The following is a 27,828-nucleotide window of genomic DNA, read 5'->3' on the forward strand; positions in this document are numbered from 1 at the left end:
ACAGCCTTGTAAAGTTTCCACCCTCAAGCAGTCTGTTTGTTTAGCTGGAAACGGGTGCAATTTCATGGCAGTGACCCAGAAATTTCATCTTTATCTGCACAAGATGTTTTGTAGTCTCATTGGAAAAGAGAAAAGATAGTTACTCTTCAGGGGCAATTAAGGAGTTCACCAGCAACTACAAAATCTGCTACAGAAATGGGAATGAGAAACTTTTCCCACCATCTGCATCAAATGCAAATGCCTTGATAAAAGTAGGTGGGAAGTGACTGAAGACAAATGAGTTAAAGGCAATAATGCAGGAAAATCATTCAACAGGTCAGCCTAGCAATGTGACAGCACAAATGGCCTCCAGAAAGACGTGGTGCAGGTGGGAAATCCTACCTGCATCTCAGAAGAGGTGATGGATCACAGCTGGTTCCACAGATAAGGAGGAGGGTGCAGAGGAAGAGGTCACGAAACAAAATGAAAGCCTTGGATTTCAGTGCTGAGACCTTGATTCAGGGAAGCTGCTAAGCACTAGTGCTGCTCTAGTAACTAAACAGAACTGAAATGTGTGCTTAAAGGGAATCTTTGTGCTTTGCTGACCTCAATACTGCAGTAGCATGTGTTGAATGTATTTCTCCACAAAAAAAAAAAAAATAGCAATTCTGTAGTTACCAAATGTGAATTAATTATTTCTGGACAATTCATTCCTCTTGGAGAAGTTTGCAAGTCCTAAATCTGGCTCTCCCTCCCTTTGCCTGATTAGGATGTGTGATAACAGTTCTCTCAGAAGTGCAATACTGACACTCTGGAACAAAGATTAATTCCAGCACCAAGCTGTAGATACATCAGTGTTTAACAAGAGAGGAGAAAGTCTTTGCTCTGACTGGAAGCTCTTGTCTCCTATAATGGACACTACTGCTGGCAGGGAATCAGTAAAAATTTTCCATTACTATCTCATTTAAATGAGATATCCTGATTATAACATGAATCATCTGTGGCAAGCAACATGCATCATTCTGAGCTGTCAAAGAGCTCCAAGATGGTGGTGAAATCAGATTTCTCTCCCACTGCAAAAGCTACAGTGATCATCTCTTATTTAAAATCAACAACACTGGTAGCATTCAAAACAAGAAACACAAATCCATTCTGAATTTCAGACAGAGGCAATAGCTGATATGTGGGCAACTGAGGAAGGAGGACACAGGATACCCCATTTTAATTGAGTTGGGTTTTGTTTTGTGTTTCGTATGAGTTTATTACAGCAGATGAGCCCAGTGCAATCCAAGAAGAGCTATTACTAACACTTTAACTCTCCTCCAGCAGTTAAGAGAACTTCTGCTCCCCCAAAATGCTGCTGAGGGTTACTCACCCATCCCCTTGGTGTGGTTGAAGTCTCCTTTCACCACTTTACAGGTTTTGCCATCACCACTGCAGATCCCACAGCGATCCTCTTTGGCAGCTGAGCCAATGATTCCATCGCAGCCAATTTTCTAATGACAACAACCAGAGGTCCCCATTATTTTGTTTGCAAGGTTAAAGTATCTCTAAACATTGAAGTTAAGATTGACAACTGACTGAAAACCTGAATGGGAAGAGAATACTTTGAATCAGGGGAGCCCTCGCTTGGAAAGGTGTTGGGTTGGTCTTTCAGTAACCCCCTTCTCTGGCACTAAGAGTATGAACTTTGTTTCAGAAGATTTAACTGCAGATAGTTACACAAATATTAGTTATTCCACTTATCATCATAGCTTTCATACTAACCCACCCTAACTTCCTTCAAACACAACAGATATTAAACCAATGCTTTGTGTTTATATAGCAATTTCCATCTGAGGAGCTGAAAGACTTCCCAGAGACAGGGAGCACTACTGTGATTCTTAGTTCAGAAGAGGATCTTCCTTAAATAAAGATAAACCCAAATAATCAGAATCCTGCTCACAGCCCTTCACCACACAAAAATTCAAAGTGATGTTACAAGTTCCAGTTGTGCTGCTCACTGAAGGAGCCCTGCTCTGGACTGGGACCTTAACAGGGAACACAACATTCAGTTTTGGTTATAATTTTGCAATACCTGATAAAAGATCTCATTAATCAAATAGCTCAAGATACCTGCAATGCAAAAGTCCTACAGTAGAAGAAGGTCAGGATCTTGTTTGACCAATCCATACCATAAGATTGCTTACACAATCATGAAATTTTCAAGATGCTTGCACTATACTAAGCTTAGACACTGAATGCTAAAAAAAAAGGAGCAATTTAACAGTTTCACCTAGAGCTTCATTTCAAATGATATTTCCAGAATTTTCTACACCCACCTAAACTTTTTACAATAAAAATCTGCAGCTCTGCTTCCACAGATGTTTATTACTAGAAAAGTCACAGTGTTCTCCACATGGCTGTAGAGATTGTCATGGTGATGTCTTATTCATAAAGCATTTCCAGATTATGATGGTGACCACTGCACATTTGTAGATCTTGAGATTGGTAAGACTTATTGTCATTAGTCTATATAAATTGTTTTCTGTCCATGTAAGACCCTCAAAATAATCAGCCATTCACTCTTAAAACATAATTTTCTTCTAAATTAAAAGCTGTCATTATGCAAGTTATTAGCAGGGATTCTACTATTAAAAATACATTGACGATTTCTTTTCTGTAGATAAACAGTTTCTTGGCAAATGAATTAGCAGACTGTCTCTAATAATATTTATTTGAATAAGGCTGTTGGGTCTCTCCCTTCCTTGCTTTCTTCTAATAAAGCCAGGGGAAAGTTGGAGACATATCTTAGGGAACAATCAAAACAACAAACATTTTGAAAAATAGGGTAAGCAGGGAAATATTAAGAGAACTTGGGCTGTTTATCCAAAACTGTCTGCATGTAAGTAATGTAATCTGGACCTGGACTCAAATGTTCTTATTTCAGAAGACATTGGCCAGTACCTAAGTCCAGATGTATTGGAGGGATCACAGACTGCCAGCATTCAGACATGTTCTGAGGCAGTGTTTGCCTGGGTAAACCATTAGAGACAGGGACATGGTGAGGAAGGATGCTCATCCTAAACACACACCAGGGAAATGCTGCTCATGAACTAGAACAGCATTTACATTGGTGGATGAGAACTACAAGAAAAAACCTACATAAATGGGAGCTGAAGTAGGAAGAAGATCATGGAATTTCTGGCAGTTGCAGTTCTCATGTCCAACAAATGGTTTGGGGAGATTGAATGTGATTCTGCCCCCAAAACAGAAGGATGTCCCAGCAGTTCTCCTTCTAGGAAAATAAGTATGATTTATTAATGGGGTTGCTGAAAGGCAGCTGGAAATACATATGCCTGCCTGCCTGCCACCCTGCTGAGATACTGGAAAGGCTGCATTTAATTTAAGATCCTTGTGCTATCTTTTATTGTACTGCATTGTTATTAGCACTGTGTGAGCACACAAATGAATAAAGGGAATATAATGAGTGTTGAACCACACTTATTCCCAGTGCTACATGAGGAGTCTGTAGGGCTGTAACAGAGGCAGGCAAAGAATGGGGAGTTAGCAATCACATGCTTTGTATTTAGGCTGTAGTTTCCCACATAATGTAAACCAGTGCAAGCCAGCAAAGCCTCTGAAAGAGTGAGTCCCCCTTCTTCTGACACTGGGGTTCAAGACAAGCCATTTCCACCCATGATCACTAGCTCACTGACACACTTTTGGCTTGGGAGACCCTCTCTGAGGGCATGGAAAGAGCCCCCACTAAATCCATAAATAAACCTCTCACAATCTTTGCTGGTTTTCACCTTTCATCTTCATCCTAATTCCCTGTCACTGAAGGAACTGGGAATGGCCCCTGCAGTCTTCCCTTCAATGGCATCATCCCTCCCATCCATAGGGCAGCCACAAGCCCCTATCAGCCCAGGGCTTGAGGATTAAAGCCCCATCAGGTTTAGTCCAGGAAATGGTTTCTTACAAAGTAAAAATCTTTAAAGAGAATAAACCAGTTTTCTTTCTTGGCTTCAAGATGAAAATTGGTGTGTTTTGCTGCTTTATGGGGGAAAAATACCTTGGAAGCACATTATTCTTGTCTACATAAACATTAGACCTATTACCCCTCCCCCAAGCCTTCCAGTCATTTCCAAGGTAAAAGTATAGTTAATAACACTACATAATGAAACAGCTTTTGCTAAGATGTGACAATGAATTCCAAAAGCTGCTAAGTCATTCAGAAACACTTCACAGCAACCACCTTGGTCACTTGGTTCCTTCAAAAAGCCTCCACACAGGAAAGACTGCCACTTTTCAAACAAATGGCAAAGGGGAAGAGACAGGGCTGGAAGGGTGAGGAAGCAAAACACAGTGAGTATCATCCCTCTGGGAGGAAAATATCTGCCAGCAGTCCTTGTGGTGTTCATTGAGAGACACATCCAGAGAGAAAGCCCATCACCAGCAACCAGAGACCTCAGCCTGAGCCCCACCAGACTGGGGAGAAGACCTCAAGTCTGTCCATGGTCAGCTTCTCACTGACACTGTGCTGTATCATACTGTGAGTCCTTAAAATAGAGACATCCTCAATCTGCAGAAAGCTTTCAAAAAAGTGAGGCTTTAAATAACTGTATGCAGTGGGAAAATCCCACGTTTCACCAAGTCAAGCTCCCACAGTGCAGAAACAACTCCTTAAAACCCAAATTATTCAAGAAGCTATTTGATATCTACCATCTCCAACTTGTTTTGTCACTGCTTCTTGTGCAGTCCTTACCAAGGTAAGGTTATTTGTTTTCTGTAGAATCAGAAAGGCAAAAAGGGGAAGCTTTATATTGTAAGTTAAGAAGGACTTTGCATATAACATCCTGTGTGTTTTCTGACCCAAGATTTATCCTGTAGTTGAGCAAACTGAGTCCATGGACTAACCCATCCAAAAACAGATGGATATTTTCTGTTCCATCAGTCTTGGATGGACTGGTGAGAAGGGAGGCAATTGTGGATTCTCACCAACATGATCCACTAAGGAGAGAGCCAGGCACTTGGAGCTCATCTGTGTTCAGAAGGAAGACTAAAAAGTGATTAGCCAGCCTGGTGTAATCACCATCTGCTTAGTAATCTGTGGGAGTGTTTGTCAGCTCTGTTCCTGGAGTCTTGGAGCTTCCCTGTACCATCCAACATGGACTTGTGATATCCATATCTTTGGCAAAAGGACTGATGTTGACACCACCCAGGAGTTCCAGCTCCTGCCTGCACTGGCTGTTGAAAGCCTGCAGTGCTGCAGTGCTGCCATTAACAGCATCCATGGGACTCTGAGGAGGCAGATTTTAACTCAAGCCAGTCCCTTGCTCAAGTTAAAACATGGAAGTGCTGGCAAGAAACTTCAAGACTCTTCTGGGGCTTCAAATCCTCAGCCTGGACAGTGACATTTATATCCCCAGGTTTCTTAATGACCTTGAAACCAGGCAGTCTCCTACTGTGCTACCATGTTTTGGAACTATCCACTGACCTTCAAATTAGCAGGTAACTGCACATTTGCTGAGCAAGAGGCCTGAAATTCATTCTGTCTGAGCTGATATCTCAGTCCACCCTTCCTCCTCTCCCTCCCCCTTCTCATTTTTATAATTAGACATCTGAAAACACTACTTGTTGGGTGGTATTTCCAGCTTCAGTCATTGCTGGCTCCAGCATAGGAAAACTCCTCTTCTCTTCTGAACACACGTCATTTAGATTCTTCTGTGAGAACTATTTTCTGTATTGCTTGGATTATTTTTTAATGATATTTTTATTTGTATTTTCAATGGCTGTGCAAGAGCTCAATTGATACAGCCTGCGTGAGTGTGTTTTGCTACATAAACACAATTATTTTAGTTATATACACCCACCCTGGGTAAGAAATGACATTGTAGGCTCACAAAACTGTAATGCTTCCCATATGCTGAACTAACTAGCTGTCTCAATGGATCAAATATAAATATTGATGCAACATGTGCCATTTTACAAATTAATCATGTACAGACCACGCTGGTTATGACAGATTCATCAACACTGCCAATTTTTTGTCCATAATATCCAGTGTCCATTGACATCTCCAGGGATGGACTACATGAAACAAGAATGTACATGTGTGAATGTATCTGTATTTTAAACATAACTACCCATGTGGAGGATTATGGGTGCCTGTCAGGATTTGTAGAGGAGGGTGAGCCTAGATTCCTAATCAAGCTCTTCATCTATGAGTTATTTCTATTTCTGTTCCACAGCAGATTTTGTGTGATGGATTTGAGTCCCTGAAAAAGATAGGTCAGCAAATATCCTCCTGTCATTTCCTGAACCTTCAGATATTATCTGAATCTGAGCAGCTCTGCTGGAACAGCAGACATGCACTGCCTACTTTAAATTAGTATTATCTTATCTGCATTAGATATGTTACACTTGCCAATTGCCTTTCTGTTTAGATCCTTTAGGAGTTCATGGGGATGCTAAATAAAATTTTTCCTGATAACCCTGTTTCACATACAGAACTTGGAGTCTGTGTGTGAAAAGCTCTGTGTTCTGGCAGCAGAGCAGGCTAGATGAGTGAACATGCAATTAATACAAAGCATCTTCCCAATCCAGGAACTCTGTTGCCTCTGTTTCTTTACTTGCTTTCTGTAGTGACCTTTTCTGATCCTTCCAAACCAGCTTCACCTGAATTGACACCTCTGCCTTGATTCCATCCTGCCTCTGCCCTGGCTGTTGCCTAAAGCAACAGGCTGCAGATTCCAGTGGATTTTACATCAAGTGCACATTCTCTAACAGGGGCATCATGACAGATCTAGATTTGAAACTATTATGAATTTATCAGCATGCAATACATCTGTAGTCTTCCTTCTGATAGATTTTTGGTTGCTCAAGTCACAAGCAGAATCTAAAGCCTCCAAGGTAGACAACACAATGAATGCTTATTACATGAATGATTTTTTTCCATATCCATAATAGCAGTAAGATATCAACCAAGTCTTGGGTTTTGTCACTATGCCTGACTCACCAAAGCCCTGATGCTCTTTTTAGGCCTCCTATTACATTGCTACAGACCCAGAAGTTGAAAAAAAAGAAAGCAATTATACAACAGGTTTCTGTAGTTCAAACAATCCTTCTGGATTTTGTGCACATACACTAAATGATTTATCAAAGCACAGTGCTAAGCCAAGTTGTTGTATGGAGACAAGCTACCCAGTCTGGAACATATTGTACCACAGTTTGTAATGCAGGAATATGAATAATACATGGAAAATACTCAAGGGAGGAGGCAAAGCCAGGACTGCATGCATCAATCAAATGCAAAAAGTGGGTACTAAGTACACTGAAAACTTTGCCAGCAGTGGGTCCAGTACACAACTGCAATTTGTCCTTTGCCACCTGTGGCCCTCTCCTGACAATCTGCCTTTGCGTCCATTTTCAAAGCTGTGCTTTCAGACTGTATGAGAATTCATTTTGTAAAAAAGGCATTCTGTGATTTTTTTATTGTACCAGGACAGTCTAATGCCTCTCATCACTGAACGTACTGTGGATTCACCAGCAAGTTAGAAGTAGCTGTGACATGACAAATCTTCCTGAGAAAACTGTAGACAGAGCCAAAAAAAAAAATATCTTTATTTCTTAAACTGTTAAATCACAGCAAAGACTGCCCTTGATCTCTAGCCTGGTTCTGTTATACAGGAGGTCTCTCTTTTCAAAGAGTCCTCAGATTATATCCTGAAGTCCATTCTGCAGTCCCCACTGGAAAGTTCTCATGCTGTCATGAGTCTCAGATTAATCCTTCTTTGAGAAAAGCCAGCACAAAGTCATGTGCGTTGTAAGAGTCAGCTGAGCAGCTTGTCCTTTCCCCACACCACTGCTGTGTGACATCTGACACCTTTTTTAGCTCTACTTCTCCCAGCAGTTTTCTATTAACATCAGCAGCACAAAGTGAAGAACATGAAGAGGTTAGAAACTGCTTCCATGAATGTTCACTCATGAAACTTGCACTGAGCAATCTTAAGGGAGAACAAAACCCTCAAGGAATTCTCTCTCTCTCTGAAAGTCACTTGAACAGAAATATGAGAAGATAAAAGCAACCTGACCTGCAGGATGCACTGTCCTCTGCCATCTCCACCATGACTGCAAAGTCCATGCAAGGGAAAGCAAACAGTGGAAGCAGGCAAGAGAGAGTCTGCAAAGCCTACATGAGTTATCACCTTCCTCCTCCTCAGATGCATCAAACTGCTCCTCTTCTCCAGCCTGCTCCCAATTTGCTGTCTCTTAAAACCCTCAAGAGTAAAGAAATCCTCCTTGCTAGAATACTATGTGAATTTCAAGAAGAAAAAGTCAGAGAGATCCATGAGCATGGTGTCTAATTTGCTCAGGTGGTAAAATAAGTGCATTTGTTATTACTCTACAATGTGTCTTCTAAAGTCATAACTATAATGCTCTCTTCAGTTTTTGAGACCAACTACTGAAGCTCTTACTTAGGTTGTTTTGTCCTTATTCTGGCAAACTTCTGTCACTGCTGAGAATGAAATGTTCAGCCTCAAAACCAACTCTAATAAAGAAGGGCAGAACAGAATTGCACCAAGACCTTATGATTTGTCTCAAAGACAAGGAGTAAGATTATAAGAAGTCCAAGTGACTTAGGAACCCCTATGCTAAATTTAGGGCTGACTTTGCTCTAAGGTGTTCCTATGCATGAGCAGAGCATTAACCAAGTTTACTCACTCCAGCTGCCTTCAGGTGTAAGTGATAAAAATAGGGATGCTGCTGGTTATGATAATTTTGCTTCAACAGCAGTGACAATGACACCAAAAGGCCTCACTCACGCTGGCTGCATTGGAGCTCAATTCATGGCTTGAAAATGAAACTGTAGTTAAGTTCACAAAGAAGAATGGAAGGAAAAAGCTCATTCCTTAATGCCCAAATGCATTTAGGGTATTTGGAGGCTTCAAAGAATCTGTTCCTGCTTCCCTTCTCAACTCCTGTCTTTCCTTGGAAGAACAGCTTTTTTATTTGCCACGTGCAAATGGAGCTACATTTGCCATCCATCTACATCCATTCCTCATGCAAAAATGAGGTGTGAGTTTAATTCAGGAGCATCTACTGATGAAGGGCAAAGAGCCATTATATTTCCTGGATTAGATATTCACAGGCAATGGTTACTGCTAATTTGTCTGTCCCACTGGCAATGTCATTCCTGCCTTCGAGAGCCTTTAACTAGAAGGATTAGACAAGAAAATAAATAACAGTAATACCACCCTCTGATTTCAGCACTTATTCTTTTCTCCAGACCCCCTGCAATGCTTATTACCAGGCTTTGTCTACACTGGGTAAGGAAATAAGCAGAAGAGTAATTAAATGAGTATGCTAATTACACTGGTTTAATAAGCAGCTTGTTAGGCAAGTATCTATGGCAAATGGGGTACACTGTCACATGCAGCAATTATCTGCACTCAACTGCATATAAGGCAGAAGAATATAATAAATGAGTTCACAGGGCTCTGAAATCTGCTAGGCTTGAATTGATCATTTTGCATTTTCTCCAAGCCAGATGCAAATGGACTGAATGTTCTGCAGCTGTCATCACCTCTCTGCACAGCTAAAGGCAGTTGCCCCTGACTTAAGAGTGCAATTTGCTTTTCAGGATGTACCTCCACAGCTCTGTGCTCATAAAGGTTTTCATTTAGAGGAGAGCTGGCTACTGCTCCTCTCTGGAAAATGAAAATGTGCACTGCCATAATGTCTGATTTACCATTTGTGGCTGATGTGAATGTCTGAAGCAGTAAAGCTGGCCAGCCCAGAGTAATGGTCAATGGCCCACAGCTGGAGGTGCACAGCTGGCCTTACTATAACAGGTTATTAATGTATTTTTTAGTGGGGTTTTTTTTCAGATACAGCTGTAAACAGGGAAAAATTAAGTAACTTGGGATGCACCATGAACCTGGCTCTGAGCAAAGTACTTTGTATTAAAGAGCATATGAAGAATGAAAACTGCTGGCTCCTCAGCCACTTGCTGTTCAGATTCTTCATTTGAATACATTAGGACTGAATGAAATGCCTTTTGGGCAGCATTTGGCAGGGAACAATGGGAAGAGTCTCCTGCAGCAGTGCAAAAATCAATCCAGACAAAGATTTTTCACTTAGCTCATCACATTGCTATTAGTAAAGCTGCATTATGTCCCCAAAGCCTCTCTTATACCCAGGTGAATATCCTGTTCCTCTCTCTCTCTGTCTGAAAGGCTCAAAGCAATAAGAATTGGTAGCTCTTAATCACTGCTCACAGAAATTTGAAATACTGACAGATTTGGTATGCCAAGTTTGGTGTGCATATGTACAGTGAAGGAAGTGGAAGTAAAGGGTGATGCTGGAAAGCTGTTCTGGTGGATACAAGTGGAATCCCTAGGGTAAGATACAAATCTAGATGAGGGTAAATTTAGAGGAGGAAGCACCAGGAAGAATCCAGCACTAGCAAGGCTGCAGTAGCCAACTCAACTGTCATGCACACCACTAATGTGTGTGCAGCAAACTTTGCGCACACACAGCAGGATTAGGGGAGAGAGAAAACACTCAGTGTCTGCCCTGCCATAGTGTCCATGACAAATGACCTGCATCCAACTGCCACAGGTTGCTAGGAGCATCCAAACCTATCCTACATTCCCTCTGGTTTGCTCTTTAGGTGAGTCAAGCAGGACAATGCAGATGAGAGGCAAAAGAAAATGAACTTGGGCTGTGCTCAAGCAGTATCTGCTCCTTTAAACCTAAATTCTCTCTTGTTTGGATCTTTAAAATCTAGTTTGTGGGGGCAAGGAAAGCTCTTTCTTACTGCAAGGGAACAGGCTTTTCAAGCAGTTTTGGCGGGCTCCCCTTGTTGTAATCTGGTAAGACACTCAACCAAAATGACACAGGGGAAGCTACTGGCTCACACAGCTGCAGGAGCAAAGGCATAACTGGTATTGAGAAAGCTTACTCAGTATTTCTAGTCAGGAACCAGGTAGACCTGAGAGGCATCACGATGCTGGAAATGTAAGGCTTGCTACAGGCTAGTAACAATTTTTTGGTCAGTTTGCAGCACCAGTGTTTTTTCAGGGCTAATTCCAAGAGCCAAAATGGGGATGTTGAGCAGCCAGATTTCCACTCCCATCTGCACCCCTCTCAAAAAGTCCCTTCCCACCCAACCCAGCTGATGACTACACGCAAGCATATGTGATCACTGAACATCCCCAGCTGTACAGTAATCATCTCATACCTCAGACATTTATCACCATTCTCAGAGCAAGACACAGGGCTGTGGAGGGCTGGCAATGGGTTATATAAAATAGGATTGCCCTCTCATCTCAGAGATGGACTCCCAGCCACCCAGATTCCCGCTCTCCTAGGATATACACCTGCCCCAGACTATACATAAGACTAGGAATAAAACAAGAGAAAGTTACTGCACCTGGCACTTGCCATGTACACAGAGGTCACTCTCGTAAGGCCCACATGGAGTACCATCAAGGACTCTGTCTGTCACCAGCACAGGAGAATCCTTCCCCAAGGGAGAGCAGAAGAGCTCACATGGCTTATCTGGAAAAAGGAACACAAAAGCAAGTGCCTTTAGGAACAGCACAAACAAGTGTTTGAGGCAATGGTGCTACAGCCTCTACATGAATGGATTTGGAAAGCTACCTGTTGTATCCTCATCTTTGAAGGAACATGGGCCTTTCAGTTGAGGCCTGTCATTCCCCTATTAAAATATCAGTACTCAAAGGGTTACCCCAACAAGGTTATACTGTCTTTTAAGACATAGAAAACTACTTAGTTCACTTCTGTGTGTGTATTTGTGAATAGCTGTTTGTTACAAGGAACACTCAGCAGCCTGATATGAATGACCAAATCACTGTGTGTGCCAGTAAGAACATTTTTTGCATGCACATAATGTATGCTTGCATACATATTACCTACTCTTTCCTTAAAGAGATATTTGTGGTCCTACAAACATTTTTGTGAGCAAACTATGCTGCTAGAATATCTAGAGAAAGAACTCCCAAAACAGTAGAGAGAAGTTGTGTTTTTCATCCATGTTAATGGCAATCATTATATAATATATTTAGACCTAATTTTGGAAAAGCTACTGTTGTGTTTAGCTAGAGAAGGAATTAAGAAAAAAAAAGCTTTTTCAGGGGTTGGTATTATTAACTGTCAGCATACAAAAGATGACAGGGTTTTGCTGACTGCATTTGTCACACATTAAATAAGAGATATTTAGGCTAAGTATCTGTAATTAATTACTAATTGTAATTAGTCTTTCAGCTGTAGCTAAGGGGAACACACTGTAGCCTTCTAACCAACAAACTGGAGCCTTGCAGATGAAATCAAAATGTTGTTGAATTACAGAGGAAGATGAAAAAACTGACCATCAATGATGACAGCTGTCAGGAGGCTTTTCTTCTTGTTGGTGTATCTGTCATGGGCCTGGCACTGCTGGTCCCTGAAGCTTGGCACACCTTTAGGGCAAGGTAAGTTCTCACACACAGTGTGCTCCACGCTGGCTCCCCGGCAGTTCTTCCCACCTGGTCCTGGGCTATTGCAGGGAAGACAAACCAGGGTCAGGAACAGCACAGCTACTCCCAGGAATACCTTTGCCTAAGTATCCTTGTCCAAGACAACTCCCCAAATAGTAGGAAGAATCCTTCCTCTTAGATGTTCTTTGTTGGAGAGCAAACCCTGCTCTCAGTGGCTCTGACAGAAAATTATTCAAGACCTATTCTAGCTCTATAATTGGCTTCTCCTAACAAATACTTCAATCGTGTTCTTCTGTAGCACCTCATACATGGATTAATAAATAGGGGCTGCCTACCCACTGCTGATCTCAGATCAGAGGTAATCCAAAATGCTGTTCACCTGTGGGCACTAAGAAGTCTTCTGAGAAGATACAGAATGTTTAACTGTTTGTGTTCTGGTCAGGAACAAAGGCATGTGATTAATTTGACACTGCTTAGCTGAATTTCTTTTTTTGACTTCAACAGCAACTCATTCCTGTCCTAACCTATTTTCAGCTGGAGGAGTCAAACAACTGAGAAAGAGTGGAGAGAATGTGCATATGTGCATGTCTGTGTGTACCAGCAGTTCCAGAACAGGACTTGAAGTAAGGCACTCCCAAACATTGGGTTCTGCCATGACATCAGGCCTGAGCTCTGACTAATATTTCCTGTGGATTAGGACAAGTTTCTTAACTACTGGTGACTTGTGAGGGTAAGGCTTTGGCAGGTGCACTGAGCATGACACCCAAAGCCTAATTATTCCTTATATTTGCTAAGTCAGGCGGTTTAGAAGACAATTTGTGGGTCCCTCATAAATACCAAAGTGTTTATATTCTTACTGGGGAAGCCAAAGGCACCAAAATGACCTTACCGTGCCCAGGATCACACCAGCTACCCAAGGCAAGAGGGAGGCACCCCCCTGTTTATCTCTTTCCACCCATTTGCTTTGCCACCTGCCTGAAACACTCTTAACAATGGGAACATTGTTCAGCATTTTGAAACTAAAATAACACAGAAGTAGGTATACCCTGTGCCATTAAGTAGGGTGTCCAGAAACAAGTTTGTGCTGCAGATAATCTCCATCCATGAAAACCAGGCCATTTTACACATTTGTTTCTTAAACATGCAGGAAAGATCACTAATCCAACATCAGGATTAAGCACCTGCAAAGTTCTTGTTTATGATTCCCCTGGGAAGAAGGAAAACTCCAACTCTCAACAATAGCCTACACTTTGTTTGCAAAACAAAACACAAACAAATACAAACAAATAAACCTAAGTAAGCAAAAGACTTGGCCATCCTAAAAGATAATTTCTTTGGCTACCTGCTGATACTCTTCTGAATTTGTCACATCAAATTTGTCACTATCTCCCCAGCTGAAATCAGCAAAGATGGATAAAGTCATGTTCTTATTCTTCTTTCACAGATGGCTATAAAAAGCAACTCCAGCCAAATTCAAGTTTTTAGCAGTAGGGTAGTTCAGTCCAAAAGCTTCTTCCCCCTCCCTCCCAGAAGAGCAATGAACATCAGGTTATATCACTCAGCTAATTAGAAAGCAAGACCCTCACTGTATATAATTTATTTCTGTCAGTGGTCCTAGCAAGAGCTGCTCTGTTCTTTTACACACTGGCTATAGAATTGAATCTTTAAGTTCCAAGCTGTGCTGGACTTGATGCATTCACCATTTGGTGAAACAGAAACATAGAAGAGCTTTATGCCAAACATCAGCCTGGATCAGATTTTAACAGTAGGTCCATAAGTTGAAGAGTAAGTGTTTTGTTGTGTTTTTAGTTTTTTTTTTCTTTTTTTTAATGGAAGAGTTGATCTCCAATGACACTGCAACATCACAGAGAGTCACCAGAAAAACAGGAAGAATACCTGCTTGCACTGCTAAGGTCTCTGTGTCACACATGTGCAAAGCAGCAGATGTGCTGAGCCTGCAATCCTCTGGGAAGATTGTGTCTGCTGCCATAGATTGGATGAGACCCCAGTCCAGATGACGGAAGGATGGTGCAGGATAAAGCCTGCACTCAGACAAAGACAGATCCCCAAACTTTGGGCTCAGCACTGTCTCTCTGGCTGCAGCCAATGGTTAGGGAAAGAGCAGCTCTTGCTACTGGTAATAGTGGGCACTGGCAATAACGCAGGAATCACCAAATCCATTAAGAGGCAGAGACTTCCTGAGCACCCACCACTCCCACTGACTCCACCCTGACACATGCTTGAAACAGTGACTGTGTGAGATGTTGGGGTAGACAACTTCATGTCCATCTCCCATTGTATTTGTGCCATGAGAATCCACTCACAAGTGGAACTGAAGAAATCAAAGCCCATTTATACTGCCACGGCCCATTCACATAATAAGAGGGGACTGGAGGGGAAAAAAAGGTGGAGATATCATTCTGATGTTCTGTTGAAGCCAGTGGCTTTCTCTTTTGGACAACAGTCCAAAGCCTAAACAAGAACACACAGCAGCACAACCCAAAAGTCTGTGTGTGCAAACCAGCTCATGACACGCTGCTTTACAACCATTTGGAGGCAATGCTTGCAAATACTCAGAGAAATTACAGAGAGGAAAAATCAAATCAAACAGAGAAGCAACTGGTTTAAAAACACTGATAGTCCCACAGGCTCAAACCTCAGCTGGCAGGAGTTGAGGTTCCAGTTGAAAAAAAAAATAATCCCAAGGCTAACTATATATAAAATAAAAGATAAGTCCCTTAGCCAATATTTTTGGACAGTGAATAAACCAGCTGCAGAAGAAGTGGGCTGATGCCAGGAATTTGAAGCAAAAGAAGATCACGTGTATATCCCCAGCCAAGAATGTATATGAGCAGGAGAATTTTAAAATCAGTGTGCAGCCTTGGAGGGAGCATTTCCTGTAATTTAAGGAAGGATGATGAGTGGATTTTTCAGTCAGCACTGTGGTTAAAGAGACTTTTTGTAGCTGACAGAAAAGAAACCAGTCCCTTGCTCAGGAAAATAAGCTGGTAAAAATCAAGCCTAGACATTACAGACATGCAATTGCAGCTCAGCATTATTTAAGGAGAGGAATAAACAAAAATATCCCTTTCAGATGAATACAGCTCTGCAGCAGCCAGTGTGACCCTATCCATCTTCTCAGAATGTCTTCAAAGACACCATGTTGCTAACCAGAATTTCAGCCTCTATTTAAACAGAAAACCTTCCTATGCATTTTATGTGGAGAAAACCTTAAAATAAAGTTAGAGATACACAACTTGCAGGGTTGCTCTCAAGATTATAAGCGCTCTCATTCGTCTCAGAAGTTACAGTGCACACAGAGGTGTTCAGTTAAAGAGCCACCAGGGTAGTCTGTTCAGGCCTCCCATAGAAGGAAAGACTTCCAGATGTGCCTCAACTGACCTGAGGGATGAAGGATGGCACATGGGAGATGTCACTTATGTTTTTTACTGAATCAGAAAAAATTCCAAGCTCAAGCAGAGAGCACAGGCTTATTTGTAGTCACTGTGCAGGAGCTAAACAGCACCCACTGTATTCAGTGTGGGGGAAAACTTTGTCACATTCATCACATCTTGATATATAGAACATCTCAAGGAGCTTTACCAACACTGCTATGTGACATTGTGACCTCTGTCAGACACTCTATTGCTTCCCAAGCTCAGAGCCACCACTCCCTGCAAAACTGATATCGAAGACACTCTGGCTCAATCTGGTTTGTAGATCCAGATCTTCATTATCTACTACAGGGCTGGAGAGAAAACACAGCATCATTTTATCTGCCAAATTATACAGCTTTAATCCCACTGTGTCTACCTTTGATTCATTGCAATGGGCCACTTCCAACAGTAACCATTCCAGCCACTTCCACACAGCCTGCGTTCACTACAGGATTTTGACCTGGTCCGTGCTGCTTGTGAACAAGAAACCTCTTCACAGAATCACAGAATCATTTGGGTTGGAAAGGACCTCTGAAATCAAGTCCAACCCTTAATCCACTACCACTGTAGTTCCCAGACCATGGCACTGAGTGCCACATCAGTCTCTTATTAAAACCTCCAGGGATGGAGAATCCACCACCTCCCTGGGCAGCCCGTTCCAATGCCTGATCAACCCTCTTTGTAAATAAGTTTTTCCTAAATTTTTTCCTCCCTACGCAGCTCTGCTGCCCATTTCTTCGCTGTACTCTTGCAGCAAGGATTCTTTAAGTGCTATATGCAAAAAAAAAAAAAAAAAGAAGAAAGAACTCATCACGTGGTGAAGACTTACGGGGGGTTGTCACATTTCCTCTGTCGGAACCGCACTCCCGTGCCGCAGGTCCGGCTGCACATGCTCCACTGGCTCCACATGCTCCAGTCCCCATCCACATGCTCAGGGATGGGAGTTTTACTGACACACTCCCCAGCTCTGCACCACTGAAATGCAATTGTGTTAGCCCAGCCTGGGAAGGAGTTCCATTCTTGCAAATATTCCTGTGCATGAGGACTTAAAAGGAGGTTTGAGAGGTTTCAAGGGAGAAGGAGAAGCACGGGAGGTAAAACAGAAATGCAAGTGTCACCCTCAACAAACCTCTGCAGGGAGTTCTGTCATGAAAAAAAAAATCACAGAATTGAGCTCCTTGGTTTGTGCAGCAGGTAACTGTCTAAGTGCTAAGACTTGCAGCCACACTCCTCACAGAAACTGAGTCCAAGAAATTATACCCCAAAGCAACGTCTTCAACAGCAGTATTCCCAGTGTGTGCAAAATAATTGAGGTATTTTGGACCTATCTTGGCTAAAACCCAAACAACCTCTGATTCTATAAAGTTGCTCTGGCTCCTGACCAAGCTGCAAACTTGGCCTATTCTCCTGCTCTGTCCAGGATGTGACACAGAAAGCACTGCAAAGCAGTCTTATAAAAGAATCACTAGGACTCCTTGAGTCAGAAAAACAGATATCTAAAAATCTTTTTGTCTCATTTTCCTTGTCATGCTTTCCAGGACCCAGCTTTTCAAGCCATTGTTTAATTTTATTTGCAAGAAAAAGTCTCTCATCTTTTGAGTTTAGTAACACACTTTTAAATTTTACTCTTTCTTACCTCCTCAACCATATGACATACAAAAATATTAGTGTCTAAAACCAGGGAGCTGGCCTGGTTACCAAGCCAGTCAGGTTTCTGTGTAGTTTAACACTGTTCAGTTTAAGTTACCAGCCACCTTGGGAGATCAACCACTGTATGACCCACATACCACCTACAACAGCCCAGTTAACTCAGAGGTTAAACATATTCACTCAATTCAATTTCTGGTGGCACAGGAGGTCAGCTGGTAACCTCAGTTACCCCCACCCTTACAGAGCAGAAGCCAGTAACTATAATGGTGATTTTCACTGGAAGGAGATTGACTCATCTAAAAATTTAGTTTGTGTTTCTTTAAACAACTTTCTACCTTGATCTGGTTTCTGGAAAGTCTTTGTGTGCCTTAGCCATCTGACTATGTACATAGAGTGCAGCAAACAATACTTGAAAAATAACTGATCAACACTGAATTTGAGTTCAACACATCCTGAGCTACTTTTAGAAACTATAAAGTTCTTTAGGTAGCCTCTTTTTTCTATCCCCATCTTTCTTCAGTCACCAGATACCAGCCAAAAACTCCAGGCTTTCTACCTGAAATATGGCTAAGGCAGTGGTGTTCTTGGCTTACACTGTGAAACACCCCTGACAGCACTGACCAGAAGGCACAGGAGTGAGCTGCTACCTAACATGACTGGTAGGGTACTCAGGCTGTGTCTACACTGTGGTACAGTGTCTGTGTAGTGCCCAGACCACAAGAACTTAACTATTGAGGTCTCCAGAAGCTACTGGAATACACATAGCATCAAATCAGAAAGAGTTAACCCAATCCAACTGTTAATCAAACAGTTTCAGTAACAGAAGGAGTAAAAAATATGAGTTTACAATAAATACTGAACATCTTGGAAACATTATTCCACAGACAATGCTGGAAAAAACCCCAAACTGATTGCTACTGAGAATTTTGATTACCTTGTCTGCACCACACTCAGTGCCATCCAGAGGAGGGTCCAGCTTGGTTTTACAGGACGTGTCTCCTTCCACCAGGCACCAGAGCCCAGCACACATCAAGTGCTGTAATCACAAAGCAATGAGGTGCAGTTATTACTTCTGGAGATGTCAACTGTCATTACAGGATACACTGCAAAGCCCAAAACAAGAAGTGCATTATTTAAATACATTTCTTTTCACAATAATAAATCTGGTCCATTAAAAAAGAATCTTACATGAGAGGTGAAGATGGGTGCCTTATGCTTAGATTTCCAAGATGCCTAATTACTTGGATTTTTTTAAGATACTTAAGTAACTAAGAATGATGGAATGCAGTCAGCCCTCCCAGACATGGTGATAGCTATTATCAGCCAGCAATGTCCCTTGGAAACAGAAGAGGAATGAGAAAGAGGAAAGGATTTTATGGTGTGCCATGCAGCAGAGGAGGAGCTTGGTGACAAGAAGGGGCAAAATTAATAAAGACTTGGCAGTGAGAAGTAGCTGTTAGAGACCAATGAACCAGAGAAGGAGAAAGGTGAGATGTGTGGTGCAGAGCAGCAAGAGGTGCAGCACATCTCACTACCAGCCTTGAAACACCTTCTGGGTATCATTACTCAATATTGCTGCTCTGCTCAGGCAATGTGTGCTGCAGGGATATTAATGCTGACCACGCTTGCGTGATCTGTCAGATCAATAACATTTCCAGAATTTGAGAAAAAGAACCAGTAAAAAAGGGGCCTTTACATCATTAACATTTTCCACAGCATCCACCATGCTTTGCATTCCATGGAAGTGGATGATTTCAATACAGATTTGAGTACCAAAGAAAGAAAAAGAAGAGTAACATTTCTTTCCACTATTGTTCACATTTCAATGTAATGGTAAAAAGATGAGAAGCCTGGCTCTGGTGCCAGCTGGTCCTGTCAAGATTTATTGCACCTCATTAAATAGTTGAGTCAACATGCTTCAACCTCCTGGGTCTTGCACAATGTAATGTAAGAGGCTGTGGGTGTGTTTTTGTGTACATGGCATGTTGGTGTAGAAAACAGATCTGCATGGCTGAGGTTGCAGGGGAGATAAATCCTGACACCAAGAGTGATGATGTACAACACACTGAAAGAAAATAGTTACTGCAACAGTATCTGCATCCTGTTTTCCTTCTACCTTCTTTTCTGGAATGAGGATTTTGCACTATATAAACTCAGAGAACATTCCCAAAAACTTGAAGCTCAATTCAGCAGCATCTGTATTAACCACAACATAGTCATCCTCAAACAAACAACAGCAAATACACCAGGGAAGCCTAAATCAGTGAATTTTCAAGGCATTTTCCCTGAACTAATAAAGCATATAGGAAAATATCAGACTTCAGTAATTTTCACTAAATGACTGTGACTAATTAGCAGTTTTCCCACAGCTCTGAAAGCACTTAAGCACCAATTAGCCATAAGGACACCACAAACTGTTTTACAGATAGAGCTATACTGAGGCAGAAGAATTGAGAAGCCAGAGATTTGAGAGCTTACTGAGAAATCAATTGTTCCACACCACAACTCCCAGATTCTCAAAACTCTCCCTTCCCTGGAGAGGACTGATATCAAAAAGTCCACCAGTTAACTCTCTGTAAGTGTTACAGAAAGAACACTAATCAAGGCAATAAACAGTTTAAAGTGAAAAAGCTTTTCCTCAAACACCCAACTTGGAGCTTTGAGAGGATGCTTGTTTTCCTGGATGTAAAGCCCCAGCACCCTTACATCTGGTTCAACTCATTGGGATCTAAAGGTTGTGGGTTATTCTTTATATTTACACATATGAATGACTGAAGAGGATTCAAAGCCAGTGAATGCCACAGCCCTAAGCTGAAGTCATCACAGGAGGTTTTAGCTGCAGTGGCAGGACATGCTAAAGGACACAACTAAATGCAGTCTATGAACATGACAAACTTCTTAAACTCTAACAGCTTCTTTACAATTACAAATAACTGTATTGATGACTTATAAATGTGGCTACTGTGACATCAAAGTCAGGAATTAACTGATAATCTGTGCTCTGACTTGATGACTGTGGAGAGTGATCCTGTGGAAGCAGTATCAGCAATGCCTCCTTTCCAACTGTGGTTGAAGAATACTGATGCATTAATGTGAAGAGGAGCTCCAGAGATGAAGGGTGTAGGCAGCATGTATTGCCATGTCCCAAGGCTCCAGCCCCTCCCTTACACATAGCCACAAACCTTCAGAGTACAATGTGATGAGAAACCTTCCAGCCTGATCTCTTGAATGACCCAGACAGAAATTTTGCCCCATGGTTCCAGAAGGAAACCCTCAGCTTCTGCTTTCTGTCAGAAAGAGACATCCTGGCTGAAGATGTAAGGGAATTCACTGCATCCCTAAGTTGTTTTAGACACATATGAGCACTGTTGCTACATATCTGTGCATTTTGCACTGCCAGTACTTGTTAAGCTTCAGCTTCAAGCCCCTGGATCATAAGCTGCATGTAAATTAGAGTTAAATTCCCATCTTTGAAGTAAAACACGGAGGAGGAAGGGGGGGGTGTGGAAACAGGAAGTCATAAAAATGAAGTGGTTTTTTTGTAAAATCTTGGTAGCCAGCCAGAATTCCTCTGTAGCCCAGAAGTACATGGAAGGTGCTAAAGGCAGCTAACACTTTCAGGTATGAGCCATGGCCTGAGGGAAGCAATGGGCACAGATAACCCCGAACAGGTGAGCCATGTGTCTGTATGTGTGTGTAGATCCATGCATGTTTGTATATCCATGTATACATAAATCTATTTATAGGGAAATAAATGAGGGGAAAAAAAAAACACTTTTAGCAACACCAGCTTTCTGAAATTTCCCATCTTTGAGGTACGGAAAATCCAGGATTTTTATAGTATCCCTGTGTTTGATTCTGAACACTAAATGCAAAGCATATTGCAGGAAACAGTTTCAGAAAAATCTGGGAACTGTGCTTCAGCTCTGTGTTCTGGTGCCATACCACTACAAAGCTCAAACACTCGTTAGTGCAGCCCCTCATATTTAATAGAGCATTCAGATACCCCAGCAAGGATTAAACCATCAGCTTTGGTAGTGTATGTTCCCAAGATGTTTTATCACGTTAATAGCTCATTTCAAAGGAGATCATATATCCTCCTCAGCTACAATAGAAACCCAAACAAAAATCCCCATTAAGAAGTCCTATAGCTAAACAGCTGCAGTCACTGACTTTTTAATAGTTAAATCACCAGCTTTGTGGGGAAATATCAAAGTGAGAAATGGCAGGACTTGAGAGGAAGTTGCTTGTATATGAGTGGCAGCTCAGAGCTTAAAGTGATAGAGAAGCCATCAAAAGAGCTGTATTACTGCTATCTGTAAAGTCAGCAACCAGCTTTTTGAGGGCAGGTCTCTGCCTGCAAAGTCTTCCTTGTTGCCTTTAAAAAGTGCCAGTTAGGGTTTTCCAATGATAGATATTTTTCACTGGAAAAATACTGATTTGTTGAAACTGTCTGTAGGGAAAGGTCATCTTTGGATCAGCTCCCAGCTTGAAATATTTCCAAGACCAAAATAAAATGAAAAAAAGTAAGATTGTTGCTGAAAAGTAGTATTTACATTTTCTTTTGTTGTTTTTGTTTGTTTGTTTTAATTGAAATGCTTGTTCAAGTGAAACCTTAAGGAATTTATACAGAGAGAAAAAAAATATAAAGGTGCAAATTTAAGACTCTCAAAAACTCCAGAAAGATAGGAAAACTTGTCTGCACATCTCTTAGAAACTGGTTCTGAGAGGTCACAGCCTGGAAACTCTCAAGGTAGGAGATAGCTGCTCAGCAGGTGAACAACACTTCCAGTTACAGGTATTATCATGGCATCTGTTTGAGAAAGGGGCCTGACCATGCCAGGTGTCTTCCTCAAATAACTTTCAATCTAAACAGACTTCTGGGAGGCTGGAGATAAAGGAAGCTTTATCCCTTTGTTATAGGTGGGAAGATAAGGAGCAGAAAGGGATTAAATGTTTTGCTGAAAGTCTGCTGGGAAACACTGCTCTGAGTTGTGCAGCCCTCTGCTCAGTGTCACAGCCTCTGCTCACACTGCCTGAACCTCAGTAAAATCAGAACCAACTTCTGGGCCAGAACCAACACAGGAACACCTTTGGCTGTGGGTCTGGCTTTTTGGCCTCAGTGAGAAGAAAGAGTTCACAGCAGTCCCCAACCCAAAGCCTGAGATTAACACCTAAAGGGAGAGCTTCCAAATCTCCAAAGCATAAAGAGAACCCAATGAATAAAGATGTCCTTCCCAGCAGGGAACAGCTCCACAGAAGTTCCTTCTTTCCCTACACGTTTACTCCCTCACCTCTGGTTCATTTGAAAAACGAAACACTTATTTCTCCTGAGAATGAATTTTTTCCTGCTGCCTATTGCCTGCTGGAAAGAGGAACCTCTGATTTCTAGCAGCAGAACTGGACCACCATGAAACCAATTTTGCTGTCAAAATGAGGGGATTATGAGGAAGAACTATGAAAGAGTAAATATCCTTAAGGAAGAGGAGCAAGAGACCACATAACACACAGGCACACTTATGAAGAGCCTGGCTGTCAGAACTATCACATCTTTTTTCTTTAGCCAAGGTTTTGGCTTTGCATATAGCTAACTGTAAGAGAAAACATACTTACAGAATCCTAATTAACACCTATTAAGTACAATAAACACACAATTTACACACACTTTTCTATTCAACATGTTATGTACATGTTCCTGAAGGCTCACAAGGAGAATTTCTGAGGAGGAATTCTTTACACAAGGTGACAAACACAACACCCTAACTTCTACACTATCACTGCCTTTAATTTTGGGCACATAAACAACTGACAGTCTACAACGGATCACAGGGGAGACAGAGCACTGTTGTTTGCCATTGCTATTACATGGAACTCCTTGCTGTTGAAAATCAGAAGTGCTCAAAATCAGAATCCTGTAAAATTGGAAGACACTTTGGAAAAGGAGCCATGTGCTGCCCCAGACAAGATAAGGTCATTGAAGTCTGGATACATGTATCACTGGCCAGCTGCTGTCCCCTCTCTAGAGTTGATATTCCAAGGAAGTGGAATAGTGCTTCCAACAGTGGAAGCATCTGTCTGTCTGCACAAACAACAGACCTGATCCAAAAGTCAAGGGAGGGATTGAGAAAGAATCACAAGGACTATCCTAGAATATTCAGGCAATGGGCAATAGCCCCTAACTTTAACATTTTAACAAAACTGAGCAACAATCTCACCAATTCATAAAGTGTCATTTTATTCCTTGATGATAAAGTAAACTGGAGCTCTACTGTTGGACAGAAAGCAGCTCACATTATGTTATTATATTATTATATTATTATATTATTATATTATTATATTATTATATTATTATATTATTATATTATATATATATTATATTATATATTATTATATTATTATAAAATGCAATCATACATTCTTAGATGCAACTGGAAAAGGTTTCTTAAACATTTCCCTATTTTCACTACTTGGTGATCTCTCTGTTTCTTCAGTATACGCAGAAACACGTGAACTTTTTGGATGAACTTTTGGATGGCTTTTTGGATGAACAGCACCAATAACCTATCTGCTTGGAGTCAGCAAATTTAGAATCACTTTTCCTTTATATGATTATTTTTTTTTTAGCAATGTATCTCCATTACCTTAATGAATGGCCTCTTCATCAAAACTGGTCTGAGTGGAAAGTCACCAACATCAGACACAAGTGTATAAAATCAACATAATTGTTTTAACTCTCAAGGAAATGGATCTTGACAGTAAAAACTCTTAAGGAAATGGTCCTTGAGAGTTCACTGCTTTCCAGTGTTTCTCCTTTCCTTGTAGAATAGAACAAAACTTTGACATGGCCATTTCCAGGATTTGTTAATGTTCTGTGTAAGAGAAAACAAAACAAACTGAAGGCAGTGAACATAGAGGGTGTCATGCTGGGTTTAGTTCTCTGAGCTGATGGTTTGATGTGCCACGGATCCCATGTAAAATTTACCCTTACAGATCTGTGTATATGGAATGATACCAAGAGTGATACTGTGCTCAAAACATAAGAATTTTTTCCCTTGGTCTTTCAAGGAGAAAGACAAAATGTCTGTCAGCTTCCAAAACAGTAACTTTCCATGAGACACAGGCAGGTTTGGGTGTCTAAACTCAGGTTGAAATTAACTGCTTATAATTTTCAGTCAAATAACCTTTCTAACAGCCAATGAAAGTTGAAGGATTAGAAAAATCCAGAGCTCTCATTTCAAAAAATATTAGCAAAAGGAAAACCAGGCTATTCAACACAGGCAGGAAGATGAGCCCTGACCTCTCTAGAGCGGATGCAGCAGGAATCACTTGCCAAGTTTGCCATCATCTCTGACAGCAGAACTGCTCTGCAGGTTAGATGGCAAGAGACAGAGAAAGATAAAAATCCCTTTGAGAAGGGTTTGGCCTACTGCAAGCTCTTCACCCTTTCCTGTAAGGAAATTAATTGGAATGAATTCCTTTTGCACTGGAAATGTGCAATGCCATATCTGGATATTGTTTCAGTCTGGGGGAGATACAAGAAACCAGTGTTTTGAGAAGTGAAGAGTGGTTTGAGATGCCTGACTGGAAATACTTCAAGGAGGGCAACCTTTGGAAGCTCAAGGCTTCAAAATCAGTTGCTAAAAAATGGACAAATTCAAACCCATTACTTAATTTGAAAATTTAGGCCATGATTGAACTTGCTGAACATGCATCAGGATGAAAGAAAAAACTGACAAGACAAGAAGTGGAGATGTGGTACAAGGCACTGGAACAAAGTCACTCCTGTGAATTAAATGCTAGAAAATTTGTATTTTGACTCATTACAGATTTCTGCTTCAGTGTGCTTAGAAGAGCTGTGGCCAATCAACCATGTCAGGACCACAGCAGCTGTATCACCATGGGATTCTATAAAGATTCTGCTCTCAGGTTCATACTACATGTACCCCACCAACAAAAGGCTTAAAAGTTCAACAGATGATGCTGTTATCTAGCTCAGGAGAAGACATCTGCCCCTGATGAAGAAAGGGCAAGAGCTTCAGGCAATTTTCATAATCATAATACTGTGTCTGAAACTTAGAGCCTGAAATTCTGACATTGCACTCTGCAACATCCATCTCCTACTGCCTTCACTCAGTAACTCCCAGCAGACTCCTCAGGTCTTAACACCTGATTTTAAGATAGAAAATGCATTGATTTTTCTAAACAACCAGGCAGTGTTGTCCATGAAAAAAAAAAAGGAACCCCCACCACAGAAACCTGGGAAATTAAAAGAATGAGATCATGGATTGTGTTTCTTGGCCATGGGAAAAGAGAAAAAAGGGACAGTAAAATAAATATAGATACATACACACACTGCTCAGATGTGGTTGTGAAGATTATGGGAGTTTTCTCTTGAAGTGTTTTGCAGATGGGAAGTTCCCAGAAGTCCAATGGGAGAGGTCTGAATGCCCTTCAAGCTTGTTATACACTATTTTCAGGCTGATACTCAGTCGTATTTTGGCTAATTTTGTGAAGTTCAAACTTCAGCTGTAGATGCCACATCACAAGGCTACACTAATTCTTTCTCCCTCCCCCTTTCCTTAATAAGAAATGTAGAACTGCCAAGCTTAAGTGCTTGTTTCTTAATAGGTACTCTCTATTCTTTTTAAGAGTTTATTATTTTTATATTCTTAAATTTCCACATTGTATTTTTATAATTTTATTTTGGTTCCTCTCTCTCTTTTTATTTTTCTTTAAACCACTGCACCAGAATGTGTTTTGACCATCTTCCAAACTGAAACACGTACAAAAATTTCTGAAGCATTCCAATAATTGTAAACTGGGCTGTGCTGCCCAGTCAGGAACTCTGCTTCACTCTCTTTCTTTCTCTGTCTTAAACAAAAAGTATTTCCACTGAAAATAAAGAGAAAAAGGTCTTTTTGCAACATACAGAAGCAGTGAAATAGGACACTTCAGTTTCATATGGAACAGGCAACCTGAAAATAGTCTGAATTTTAACAACCTGCATTAGGGCAACTATAACTTAGAGTATGGCAATTAAGCAAATGGTTACCTTTATTTCTAAAAAAGAAAATCTTCTAATTTTATTTTAGAATTATCAGGCTTCTATCCTGCAAGCCTGAAGAAAACCAAACCCACCCTCTTCCAGATTTTTTATTTATTATTATTATATTTATGCAAAAGCAATATTGTGTAATGGAAAATTATGTTGACAAAGTCTTTGGTTGTACAAAAAAATGACAATGCAACCTATTCTTTTCAGGGTAAATCAGCTCTCAATCTAATTACCACGTTCTTGTGAGTATTCTATACATTACTAAATAATAGGGCTTCCTATCATTGTCTGGATCTTGTAAATGACTCTGCAAAGAAAAAACAGAGGCCCATTGATTCCCATGTCTGGAGTCCAAGAGTCCACTCTGGGAAACTCTTTGCAAGATCAAGATCACAGAGAGACCCCCAATTCCTTAGTTAAATTCATAGCATCCAGTATGAAAATTGAAGGGATACCTAAAGTCCACTTGAGAGTTACAATTGTTGCTCTTCCTTTACTTTTAGGTTCCTCTCCTTTTCCATTTTAGCACAGAAATCTGCTCAGACTCCTTTGGCTTATAATCAACTCTATCCTCTTGTTCTGCACTGCTGCCCTGTGGCTTGTAGATACCAGGAAATAATTTGTGAAAAAAACCAACTTGAACTGAAGAAAAAAGAGTGGAGCAAATTCTAACCATCACAAGTTTTCTTAAAAACAGCATCGTGTCAAAATCCACATTCCTAGTTACATCCAAGTTGACAGTGTCCCTTTTTCAGAAAAAAAAAATCTCTTTGTAGCAATGCTAATCTCTTTCCACATGCCATTTTAGCCTAAGCACATTTTTGCCTCCAAACAATACAGAAAGATAATGGTTATGTAAAAACCCGCAAAAATGTGTTAATAATAAATAAGCCAAACACTGGATACAAGAGATAGAAATCACATTTTTTTCCATAAATATAATTTCAAGGCAAAAGCCTCTGTTAGTAGGCATGCCAGTCTGAAAAACAAACCCCATATTTTGATGAAACAAACAGTCTGTTTTCATGTGAGGTTCTGAACAATGCGTTTTAAGACATTTCTGGTGGAGAAACACCATCACTGCTCTGTGAGAGGCTGAACTTAACCACCTGGGCTTCTCCCCTCACTGACAGCACTGCTAAATAAAGGGGACAGCAAAGGGTTAAAGTCTCCTCTCTGCAGAATCCTTCATGGCTTGAGTGGGGCTGAAGCTTTTTGCTTC

General features: G+C 41.0%; 1 protein-coding gene across 1 annotated transcript in view; it reads right to left on the minus strand.

The window, feature by feature from the left end:
• The window catches only part of ADAMTS17 (ADAM metallopeptidase with thrombospondin type 1 motif 17), a 168,812-nt gene that overhangs the window by 51,134 nt on the left and 89,850 nt on the right, over nt 1-27,828 (minus strand). The window contains exons 11-15 of the mRNA XM_030456917.1: nt 18,486-18,587; nt 16,731-16,876; nt 12,357-12,523; nt 11,399-11,526; nt 1,355-1,475 (exon numbers count right to left, since the gene is read on the minus strand). Of these exons, the coding sequence (XP_030312777.1) occupies nt 1,355-1,475; nt 11,399-11,526; nt 12,357-12,523; nt 16,731-16,876; nt 18,486-18,587 (664 nt within the window). The remainder of the gene's footprint in view (nt 1-1,354; nt 1,476-11,398; nt 11,527-12,356; nt 12,524-16,730; nt 16,877-18,485; nt 18,588-27,828) is intronic.

Source organism: Calypte anna, chromosome 10, assembly GCF_003957555.1.
Source record: "Calypte anna isolate BGI_N300 chromosome 10, bCalAnn1_v1.p, whole genome shotgun sequence".
In the NCBI taxonomy this organism is placed as follows: Eukaryota; Metazoa; Chordata; class Aves; order Apodiformes; family Trochilidae; genus Calypte; species Calypte anna.